This window comes from Copadichromis virginalis, linkage group LG9 (assembly GCF_057382275.1).
Source record: "Copadichromis virginalis isolate Kocher_CV1m ecotype Utaka linkage group LG9, C_Virginalis_male_GT1.1, whole genome shotgun sequence".
NCBI classification, from domain to species: domain Eukaryota; kingdom Metazoa; phylum Chordata; class Actinopteri; order Cichliformes; family Cichlidae; genus Copadichromis; species Copadichromis virginalis.
The window spans coordinates 6,146,491-6,158,604 of NC_140626.1; the positions used below are offsets into that span (position 1 = coordinate 6,146,491).

Below are 12,114 nucleotides of genomic sequence, written 5' to 3' on the forward strand. Positions count from 1 at the left end.
TGCATACCTGATGTGTACCTGTGTATGAGCTCCCAGCCCTGCGATGTAAACAAAGCTGTTTTCGTCGATGTCTAAAACTTGGAAGGTTCCTGGTGATGTTGTTGTTACTGCTGGCAGCAGAGCTGACTCAGAATCCAGCTGATGGACTGACAGTGCAACATGTGATCCAAATCTGCCGGGATCATGACATTGTGGCATACACAAACACAGCTGTAAACCTATATCCACCTGCGTCTTCAATCGTGTGATTAGTTTAAATCGTTTAGTTTAGTTTTGTGGGGGTTTTGTTACCGTGTAGCATTGATCTTTGTCCATCTATTATTGGTGATATCCAGTCCAGGAAACTCAAGCCGGGTGCTGCCCGAGCCCACATCCCACAGTAGAGAAACCTGTCCATTATGCATCTCAGCAGCCAAGAAGTCCATCTGAAACAACAGCTTCAGTTAGGATGCAGAACGAAACAGTTTCTGTTACTACTCATTAACAGCAAGTTATTGTCTTTACCGTAGTGTTGCTGCCCAGGTAAAAGAGCAGGTTATTTGGAGTGGTCGTCTTGACGATCAGATTCAGAGTGTTGAAGTTACTGGACTGAATCGATGGTCTGTAGGAACGAACACAGCCTCTGTCCGCTTGCAGTGCCACCTTAATCTGACGATGTTACACCACAACACCATCATTATCAAGAGAAATTGTGAGGTCTTTACCTTACAATGTAAAGTGCCTTGAAATAACTGTTGTTGTGGATAATCATAGTCACAGGATTATCCATCCTGGTCACAGATGTCCTAATTCTCTGGTTGAGGCTGCCTTATCTACGGTAAACTGTTTGCTGTTCATTTCTTTCCTGTTTGAGGAGTTTTGTAGACATCTATAATCATTTTGGGACAGTGATAGAAGCCATTGTGTGAGTGTTTACTTACCGATGCTGCCTGTCTGCGGGCCTGATAGATCAGCTCCCGGATGTCAGACAAGTTTCTGCTCAATGTTTCTCCTAACATTCTCATTGGTTTTATTCTGTCCATCAGATGCTGTGTACGATATTCTGCCTCCTCCATCTTATGCTGCATCTCATTGGCTGAGCACACAGGAAACAGGAAGAGTTAGGCTAAAGCTGTCTTATTTAATGAATCATTTCAATGTAAGCAGCTATCTCCTGGAAGTTTTCAGTCTTTTGAATATGTGCCTTTTACAGCTGAAGGCCCCATCCAAAGTTGTGTTTCTCAATGTTTACAGGCCTCCCAAATACTGCAAAGACTTTTTTAATGATCTCAGTGAATTGCTGTCTGTGATCTGTGTTGATTTCGACTGTGTAATTATTGTTGGGGATTTTATCATCCATGTGGACAACCCTCAGGACAAAGGGACTAAAGACCTGAGTGACACTCTGGGCAACTTTGGGCTGACGCAGCATGTAACAGAGGCCACACATAATAGAGGACACACTCAGAGGTTACTGTGTCTGATGTGGGCCTGTCTGATCATTACTGTGTTTTCTTTGAAAGTAAAATTTCAGCCCACACAAATATATCAACAACAGTGATCACAAAACGGTGTATAACTGAACACAGTAGTGAGATCTTTAACCAGGTCTTCCCATTAACACCTGACCTGCCCAGAGGGTCAGTCAATGAGCTCGTCAATAGCTTCAATGCTAACATGTTAAATGTAATGGACACTATTGCTCCCATTAAGGTGAAGGTTATCTCTGGAAGGAAAAAGTCTCCATGGAGAAACTCCACACTGGTGAAAAATGAAAAAAGAGAGTGTAGGAAAGCTGAGCGCAGATGGAGAAAAACAAACCTCCAGGTTCATTATGACATCTATAAAGAGAAACTTCACAATTATAATTTACAACTGAGGAATGCAAGGAGGTCCTACTTCTCTGACATCATCACTAAAAACAGCCATAATGCTCGGGTCTTATTTTCTACAGTTGACAGGCTAACAAACCCTCCTGTGCCAGTGGCAGCTGAACTTCATTCGACCATGGCCTGCAATGACTTTGCCAAATTCTTCACAGAAAAAATCCAAAAGACAAACAATTGGTACATCAACAGCAGATCCAGAATATGTACTGTGTCCACCGAAAAACTGTTTAAACACCATGAAACAGTTTCCCTACCCTATTAACCCTATTGTATCCTATTAACAGCAAAGACCTGGAGGACATCTTAGGTCAACTGAACTCCTCCTCCTGCTGTTTAGATGTCCTGCCAACAAGTTTTTTCAAAAAGGTCTCAAAGACTTTAGAGTCAGACCTGTTACAGATCGTCAACTTTTCTTTATTATCAGGTGTGTTTCCAGAATCACTAAAAACTGCTGTAATAAAACCTATACTGAAAAAGGACAATCTTGACAAGACACAAATGAACAACTACAGGCCGATCTCAAATGTCCCGTTTTTAAGTAAGATCATTGAAAAAGCAGTTTCTCAACAGCTCAGTTACTTCTTAAAACAGAATAACTGCTACGATGCCTTCCAGTCAGGTTTTAGGCAGAACCACAGCACTGAAACCGCTCTGACCAAAGTGTTTAATGACATATGTCTGAATACAGACAGTGGAAAAATGTCAGTCCTAGTTTTACTGGATCTCAGTGCAGCATTTGATACAGTCGACCACAACATATTACTCAAACGACTGGAGAACTGGACAGGTCTTTCAGGAACTGTACTAAACTGGTTCAAAACATACTTAGAAAACAGGAAATACTTTGTATCAATAGGTAACTTCACATCTGAGCAGACAAGCATCACATGTGGAGTTCCCCAAGGTTCCATCTTGGGACCCCTTCTGTTTAACATCTACATGCTCCCACTGGCACAGATTATAAACAACAACAAAATAAACTATCACAGCTATGCAGATGACACACAAATATATATCACAATGTCACCAGGAGACCGAGGCCCTGTACAGGCTCTTGGTAAATGCATTGAGGAAATTAATGACTGGTTGTGCCACAATTTTCTAAAACAAAACAAAAACAAGCTAAACAAAAACAAAACTAAAGTAATAGTCTTTGGTGCCAAAGAAAAACGATTACAGGTCACCAGAGAACTTCAATCTGTACACCTAAAAATCACAGACCAGGCGAGAAATTTGGGTGTAGTGATGGATGCAGACCTAAACTTAGAAAAACACATTAAGACAATAACAAAGTCAGCTTACTATCACCTCAAGAATATATCAAGGATAAAAGATCTGATGTCTCAACAGGACCTGGAAAAACTAGTCCATGCATTCATCTTTAGTAGGCTTGACTACTGTAACAGCATCTTTACAGGTCTACCTAAAAAAGCTCATTCAGAGCTCTGCTGCTCGAGTCCTCACTAAGACCAAAAAAGTGGACCACATCAGTCCAGCTCTGAGGTCTTTACACTGGCTGCCTGTCCGTCAGAGGATAGACTTTAAAGTTCTGATGCTGGTCTATAAAGCTCTGAATGGTTTAGGACCAAAATACATCAGTGACCTCCTGACCCAGTATGAACCTTCCAGATCCCTCAGGTCATCTGGATCCGGTCTTTTATCAGTTCCCAGAGTCAGAACCAGACACGGAGAAGCTGCATTCAGCTTTTATGCTCCATATATCTGGAACAAACTCCCAGAAAGCCTCAGATCAGCTGAAACACTCAGTTTATTTAAATCCAGGTTGAAGACTCACCTGTTCTCAGCTGCATTTGAATAAAGCACCAAATCCACACTTTAAGCTTAAATTTCAAAACTTACATTTAACTACTGATTTTATCTACTGTCTTTTTAATCAATTTTAAATCATGCTTTTTATTGTTTTTGTTTTTTAATGTCTCTGTAAAGCACTTTGAATCACCTTGTTGTTGAATTGTGCTATACAAATAAACTTGCCTTGCCTAAAGATTTGGATTTTTATGAAACCAAATCATTTGTGTAAAATCTTAATGACAAACCTGCAGTGTGTGTAAGAGTCATCAGCTGACTAGTCTCCCTCAATGTATTGTTAGCGTTTTCCACCAAAGAAGAAGAATCCTTCAGCTGTGCTCTGAGTTTCTGCAGCCGCTGCATCGCCTCCTGCAACTTGGAGTGCGCTGCTGCAGCCTGAATCTGGGTCTGCTGCAATGCCTCAGAAGAACCTGATAAACACGAGTATCAGTATTGTATTAGTATCACTGTTTCAATACGTCAGTGCATTAGTACATTACGCATATCAGTCCTTTTACCATTTGAAAGGCTCTGTAACGCTTTGACGGGCTGACGGAGAAGCAAGCTGGAGTTATGAACACTGTCTCTGACAAGTCCAAGTCTGATAGTTACCATGGAAACATTCAGCTGCAGGTCTAAATAAAACAAAGAGGAAAAAGTTTCATCTAAAAGTAGTAATTCAGTCCACACATGGCTGATGTGCAATGATAGTCCAAATCATTGTTTCATAAACAGAAACATTATCACACCTTCAGCCGCACTGCTGATTCTTCGGCTTTCTTCCAAAATATCAGAGGAAACTTCCAGCTTTGCTTTGCCTTCTTTTGACAGTGGCTGCTCCGATTGAACACTCTGAAATACAAATACATATAGGTGTTATACATTTGCATACCAACAGCCTCTCATTTACCTTATTGCACTGCTGTCTCAGGCCAAATACAGACTTACCGTGTTTAGGGCTAAGGAGGCAGACACTAGGGCAACTGAAGCCATCCGATGGGCAGAGTCCACTCGTTCTGTGATGTCACTGTCAAACTGAGCCAGCTGACTACCATTCTGAGACACGTTACGCACTGATGACAGAGAACTGAGAGAGAAGAGTTTTTATTTCAGTGGGAAAAAACAGCAGGAGCACACAAACAGAGGAAGAGGAACACAAAATACCTGTGCAAGGAGAGAGCATAGCTCTGCAGCAAGTGGGCATGTTTCTCTGCACGGTAAACATTCTCCAGAGCATCGTTTTTCTTCAGCCCCATTACCAAACCATTCACCTGTTTCCTCAGGAGGGGGCGCCCCTGATCCAGCTCAGCAGCCAACATCTCAACCTGCTGATCAGTGTGACATAATTATTATAGCAAGTGTCTGCTGGAAAGCTTTATTATTGACTACTATAGTTTCTCTTACTCTGGTGTGGTTTCTTAACTCCTCCGTCAAACTGACAGCATTTTCAAGCAGCAGCTGGCTGTCCTCCATTTGTGAGTCCAAAGACAGACACGCCACACTTAGGTTCTGATGGCCAGACTGACAGAAAGAGAGAAAGAATAGCAACAAGACGCCTTTGAATTTCAGAAGAATGCTAAGACAATGTCACGCGTGTTTTATAAAGCAGAGAAACAGCAAAAAAAACCGTGAGCTCTGCTCTAGTCTTACTGACCTCTCAATGCTTTTGACTACAAGGCTATTTTGAACATAACAAACACAACAAACTCCACGCAGATTGGCCCTAGCCAACAAGAGATTAGTGATGCTCAAAAACTAGTTAATGCATTTACTTCTTTTATTTTATGTCGAGGTTATATTATCAGGCTATTCTAAAGGTTTCCTGAAAGGCCTTCAGGTGATCCAAACTGTGCCGGGGAGAGACTAGACCAGGGGTGGGCAACTCCAGGCCTCGTGGGCCGGTGTCCCTGCAGGTTTTAGATGTGTCCTTGAACCAACACAGCTGATTTAAATGGCTAAATTAGCTCCTCAACATGTCCTGAAGTTCTCCAGAGGCCTGGTAACAAACTAATCATGTGATTCAGGTGTGTTGACCCAAGGTGAGATCTAAAACCCCCAGGACACCGGCCCTCGAGGCCTGGAATTGCCCACCCCTGGACTAGACTATGATCCTCAACCATGTGCAACTATGCTCTGCACTTCCAGTTTGACTTCAGGAATATTTTTTTAGAGCAATCCAGTAATTTCGCTTCAGCCTGTGGTCTGTATATGTGGACTTACCTGATATAGCTGCAGCAATGTGTGTGCAGTGTCCAGCAGAACGTTTGTTTCTATGTTGTGCTGCACTGCATCATTCAGCGTTGTGTTTGCATGTTGCAGTGTTTTAATGTCAGCAGTAAGTGAAGTAGAGAGACGGCCAAGCTTGTCGCTAGTGGCCACCCTGCTGGACAGGAAGTTGATCTGCACCGATTGAAAGAGAGACTCCGAAAGGCTGGAGAGAGAGAGAGCATGTTAACGCTGTCCTTGTGTGTTTGTGTATCAACTATATTGCTGTGTTGCTCAAACAGACCTGAGCTCCTGATTGGCTACAAGCTCTGCAGCTGTTAGGTTTACATCTTTGATGCTGTTTAATATGGACTCTACGTCCTCCAGCAGATGCGTCTGATTGGCTGAACCCAGTCCTTCCTCTGCAGTATGATTCAGGTGTGCTGCTTCCCTCTGAAGCACTGAATCAATTACAGTTTTCACGTTTGATTAAAAACAACTTGTTTGCTGTTGGTAATGGTGTCTTCGTTGTTTCATTAATTAATGTGTCATCAAGCATTCATTATTCATCATTCTGATATTCTGTTGTTATTTACCTTGAATGTTGTTTTGAAGTCTGGTGATGCCCTCCAATAGGAGCGCGCCTCGGGAAAAGCTGTTGTTTGTGGACACGTCCACTATCTGGACATCGTTAGACAGACTGTTGACCTAGCCAATCAGGAATTGGGAAAAATTTTCCGATGGGATGGGAAAGAAGTTTTAAAAGACCAGTCAGTTATCAGATGTGGAGAGTACAAAAGTGTTCAGAGCTAGCTAGCAGCTAACTCTAGAATTACTGCAAATGTTATCCACTGTTCCAGGACCCAGTACCATTCTCACATTGTTTGCAATGTGCAATGTATTACAGTAAAAACTAAAGGGGTGAAAACACTCTGAGTGACACACAGAAGGTGGTGTAATGAACCTTTAGCAGACAGGCGGGTGTGCCTACCTGCTGCAGTAGAGAGCCGAGCTCAGAGGTCAAATAATTTAGACCTTCTTCCACTCTAGATGTGGACACTATAACAGAGTTGTTCTGTGAAGACACCACCTGGGGAGACATGTTGTCATCATTTCAGTATGTCGTACATCTCGACATGAGCAACAACTTAATCACATTTTTGTACCTGCATTTCTCTGGTCTGATTCTCCAGCAGCCACAACTGCCGGTATGATGACATTGCAATGGTACTCAGGTTGAAAAACAGGAAGTGATTGTGCAACTCATCCAGGTCATCCAACAAGATACCAGTACATTTGTCATCACATGCTGGAAATAAAAAAAGAACATGTTAGTCACGTGTCTCATGTTAGTGTGTGTCTGTGTGTGTGTGGTGTGTGTGTGTGTATTTACTCACACACGCACTCGCCTTCCTGGAAGATGCTCCTCTTTTCACACTCGTTACATGACTGACCTTTGACCCCATCCTTACATTCACACTCTCCAGTCAGCACGTCACACAGCAAGTGGAGGGAGCCCCATGCACTGCAGCTACACTGTGAACACACACCGCCTGGTACTGATGGGTTACCATAGTAACCAACTGAACACCTGGAGGATGGCAGTGTGAAAACACAGCAAGCAAATTTTCACAATAAAAGTTGCATTAATTAGATGACGACTTCAGTATATAACAAAGGGTCTAAAGACAGATGTGACGTAATGATCTCACCTCTCACAGTATCTCCCTTCATAGCCAGGCTGGCAGGCGGTGCAGTGGAAATCACCTGCTGCTCCTTCCAAAATGCAGGTGGGACTAAAGCTGCACACACACATACAAAAATAACAACATGCCAAAGTTGATCAATACCAAAATTCTGTATTATATCCAGGCATTAATTAACATTAAATATAGCAAGTATGTTTGTATTTTGGACTGTTTGTCAGTTGAAACAAGTTTTTTAAAGTTACTTTGATATAAGTCTGTGAAGGTTCTCAGTCATCCAGGTCATTGTAGTCAAAGGAGCTTGCAAAGAAAAGCGTCTGGACTTCTTTAAGTTGCTTGAAGACATTTCACCTCTCATCCGAGAAGCTTCTTCAGTTCTAAGGTCAAATGGTGGAGAAACTCCCACTAGGTTTAAATCTGGGACTCTCCACCATTTGACCTTAGAACTGAAGAAGCTTCTCGGATGAGAGGTGAAATGTCTTCAAGCAACTTAAAGAAGTCCAGACGCTTTTCTTTGCAAGCTCCTTAGACTACTTTGATATAAGGTTTCCACTTTTTGCTGTTTAGGAGCTGGGCCTAAAAGACACATGCTTAACTTAGCTCATGTATCTTAATAGCCTGTTATATAATAAGCATCATAGGCCTAATTAAGTTTATTTTATATAATAGCCATGCTAACATATCTAATTCCAGCATAAATTTTAAAACTGTGACATTTTAAAAATTTTTTACACAATTTAAGAATCATTAAGAAATGAGGCGCAAGATGCTCGATGAAGGTGTGCACCTGTTGTTCAGCAGGGGGCATGCACATGGTGAGCAGTCACCGATGGATCCTTTGACACTTCCATAATAACCTGAGGCACATTTCTCACAGCTCTGTCCGCTGGTGTGATGCTTACAGTCCTGTGTGAAAAAATACAGACTCTACTAAATTCTGCAGTCTCTTGATATTCTGCGCTGACTATGGTTCTGTCTTTAGTTTGCAATCTCCTCTAAAATGCTCGTATGAATCAGTGTTAGCACGTTACCTGACACTGTCCCGTCTCAGCGTCGCACTTTTCGCTGTGGTTGTTGCAGCGACACCGAACACAGGGGCGAACAAACATCGACTTCTTGCTCTGCGGTGACAACTCAGACTGAGGTTGACGGAAATATCCTACGTCACAATCCTGCAGAAGGATACATGAGAGAGGCAGAGATGTGTCAGGAAATGTCTTTGATGATGGTAGACGTAGTTAAGTGAACTGGGCCTCACTCTGCTTAGTGTAGGAGAGAGGTGCATGTTTCCTGCCTGCCAAATTCAGCTGTGGGCATTTCGTCTCCCTTGCAGAACTGCATGCAGAGATTTCTCTCTGCCTCCAGCACATTCTGTCTGTTCATGTCCATCTCCAACCTCTTCTACTTCTACTCACTTGCCTGTCCCATTCTATGTGAGTCCTTCCTTGGACTGGAAAGATCTTTACAGTACAAACAGTCTTTATTTTATATCTGTTTTATTTTTAACTTCTGCTTTAGCTACCTCACATCCATACTTATGACATGATCTAATTTTAATTAACAGAAATGTCTACAGCCTATGCAAGGACACTGGAACTTCTGGAGAAACCCGGACCAGCAGAAATCCACACAGGAAGCTCCCAAATATGTTTGACCCCAGAACCGTCCAAAACCATTAACAATACAAATACAAATTCAAATATAAAAATACAAACAGTTCCAGAAAAACATGTATACTGTGTAAAATATATATTTTTTAATGTGCAATGATTTGCAAATCGCATACACCCAAACACAGAACATAGAAAGCATATCAAATGATTAAACTGGGAAAATATTTCAAAAAACTTTAAATATTCCTATGTTTACCATGTTCAGCCATGAACATCTGGGAGAATGCCAGTTCTGGACTTTTGGGAGGGCTGCTGTCCCATTCTTGTCTCATAGAAGATACTACTTCAACAGTCTTGGGCCTTCGTTGCCAGATTTTTGTTTTCAGTTGTTGAAAAGTCTGGACTGCAGGCAGGCCTGTTCAGCACCCAGACTTGTCTACTGTGAAGCATTGCTGTTATAATACAGGCAGTGTGCAGTTTCGCATTGGCTTGCTTAAATATAATCAAGGCTTTTCATGTAAACAATGTAATCTGTATATGACGTATATGTTGCTGTAAAACCTTACTACACCTTTTAGCAGTGATGTTGCCTGTCCTGTGTAAGCTACCAATTCCATAGGCACTATTAGAACAGTTTCCACTTTGTCTCACTGCATTTTGAATTTGGCCCAGAGATGATGGCAGATATTCTTTTATAATGAGTATGTATGGCCTTTTCTTTGTATGACACAGCTCAAACATGAATTTCAGGATTGCGGAGCGAGCATATACAGTGTTTTCTATGACATGCTTATTTGTAATGCATGTCATAGAAAACATGCAGGGCCCAATGAATTTTCAGTCTTATCCTCGCACATGCATGATTCTTGGAGTCCTTTGATGATATTATATACTGACGAGATTTTCAAGGTTGACGGTCATTATTTTGAAATTACTCAACAATTAGTAGAGCTGGATGTATCGAGACCACTTTTACGTGGTCTTGGTCTTGTCTTGGTCTCGAATCCCTCTGTCTTGTCTTGGTCTTGCTGTCTCAGATCGACATAGTGGTCGGGAGATTTGAAGTCAACAGTATCCATGACACACAATGTAACGTTTGATAATGTGTCATGCACAAGAGCATCAGCTCTAAGAGCCGTGCTTAGAGAGTGCTTTGTAGTGAATCAGAAGAGTCGACTCCCATTGAGCGAGAGTCGGCTCCTCACTTAATTTCCTTTTGCTGCTCAGCTCTCACACAGTGGCTCAGCTATGCTCCAATTCTCCATATTGTGTCCAATCACATGCGAGGATATAGGATAATATCATTATGTGAAAAACAGAGAGGGTGAGAGACACAACAGTCAAGTGGAGCGTGCGTCTGTCCTCTCAGTGAGTGAGTGAGACAGTAGACAGCGGTGAGGAGGGCTGTGCGAGTGCGTTGCAAAAACACATAAATATGCCTGACACCCGTAAACGAAGCAGCATCTGGCTGCAGTTTAAAGACTTTTTTGTCTTTGTCTTGGTCTCGTCTCGACTTTGTCTTGGTCTTGACTCGGTCTGTCTTGGTCTTGGTATTGTCTGGGTCTTGGTTTAGGCGGTCTTGACTACAAGTCTAACAATTAGTAGATGTAATTTTTTGCTCAACCTCTGCCCATTTGAACTTGTAGGAAAATGCCTCTCTAAGACAATCTTTTTATACCCAGTCATGGTGCTGAGTTGCTGCCACTAAACCTAATAGTTGCAAACCTCCAGCTGTTTCGTTTCAGTGTTATTTACTTTTCCAACCTCATTTTACCTCAATCCAACTGTTTTTGGGGCATATTGCCGTTCAAAATAAGCTAAGATTTTTCATGAAATAAAGTGTTTTGTTTTAGACATTAGATATGTTTCTACTGTTAATAAAATTGATTCTGTTTTTATTTATATTTCACACAACAACCAAACTTTTTTGGAACTGGGTGTCACGGTTCTGGGTCATGTTGACCCAGCTTTCTGTTTCTCATGCTTTGGTGTTTTTCTAGATTATGATTTATGTTCTGATTGATCAGTGATACTGTTTTGATTATGATTATTATTTAGTAGGTTTTGGTCAGTGTCAAGTCTGTCTCTGTCTAGTCCGTGTCTTAGTAAAGTGTGTTTTGTTTCCTGTTTTACTTTGAAGGTTCTTGTTCCTGTCTGATGTCAGTGTTCCAGCTTTGCTCTCCCTGTCTCGTTAGGTCTTATTTCTCCCAGCTGTGTTCCCCTTCTGTCTCTAATTCCTTGATGACTCTCTCAGTGTATTTAAGCCCAGTGTGTCTTTGCGTCAGTGTCGTGTTGTTAATGTCTACTCACCCTCACCGCGTGTTCCATCGGCTAGCCTGCCTAGTTTAGTTCTGTATTCCCAGTTTAGTTAAGTTTATGTTCCCTTTTCTGCCCACAATAAAGCTGAGTGTTTTGAGTTTACATCTGCCTCAGAGTCCTGCATTTTGGGTCCTTTCTCCCTGCCTGCCTGCACACAGCCATGACACTGGGGGTAAGTTACTCTTTCCACAAACTGGATAGAAAAGGGTTTCAGTTTTTAGTTAAACTTGATTAGCTAGCTTAATTCACTTGATTAAGTCCAGGTGCAGACCTAGTTAGCCTCGGTAGCCACAACCACGGAAAGGAAGAAAGGGTGCTTTAGATAGTGCCCCACCAGGTATACAGTTGTACCACCACATGGTGATTACCTGACATGACAGTCCAGTGTACCCAGGTGGGCAGACACACGACTCAATCAGTCTGGCTACATTTCCGACTTCTGACTTCTCCACCTCCACTGCCATTTCCATGGTAATGTTAGAGATCCTTAAAAAAACAGCACAAGAAAACTGGTGATCTCACAGCTACCGTGACTTGTGGCCACAGACATGTAAAAAATAAATTTCCTGTGGAAGAAGCCCCCAGTTTGGATTC

General features: G+C 42.0%; 1 protein-coding gene across 1 annotated transcript in view; it reads right to left on the reverse strand.

The window, feature by feature from the left end:
• lama1 (laminin, alpha 1) overlaps positions 1-12,114 on the reverse strand; it is a 33,534-nt gene that overhangs the window by 8,349 nt on the left and 13,071 nt on the right. Inside the window, exons 29-48 of the mRNA XM_085469309.1 lie at positions 11,889-12,006; positions 8,620-8,760; positions 8,376-8,494; positions 7,595-7,684; positions 7,280-7,473; positions 7,049-7,191; positions 6,874-6,972; positions 6,479-6,590; positions 6,187-6,343; positions 5,898-6,108; positions 5,082-5,198; positions 4,842-5,005; positions 4,626-4,764; positions 4,427-4,529; positions 4,196-4,312; positions 3,926-4,108; positions 921-1,075; positions 505-648; positions 292-425; positions 19-172 (exon numbers count right to left, since the gene is read on the reverse strand). Of these exons, the coding sequence (XP_085325435.1) occupies positions 19-172; positions 292-425; positions 505-648; positions 921-1,075; positions 3,926-4,108; positions 4,196-4,312; positions 4,427-4,529; positions 4,626-4,764; positions 4,842-5,005; positions 5,082-5,198; positions 5,898-6,108; positions 6,187-6,343; positions 6,479-6,590; positions 6,874-6,972; positions 7,049-7,191; positions 7,280-7,473; positions 7,595-7,684; positions 8,376-8,494; positions 8,620-8,760; positions 11,889-12,006 (2,794 nt within the window). The remainder of the gene's footprint in view (positions 1-18; positions 173-291; positions 426-504; positions 649-920; positions 1,076-3,925; positions 4,109-4,195; positions 4,313-4,426; positions 4,530-4,625; positions 4,765-4,841; positions 5,006-5,081; positions 5,199-5,897; positions 6,109-6,186; positions 6,344-6,478; positions 6,591-6,873; positions 6,973-7,048; positions 7,192-7,279; positions 7,474-7,594; positions 7,685-8,375; positions 8,495-8,619; positions 8,761-11,888; positions 12,007-12,114) is intronic.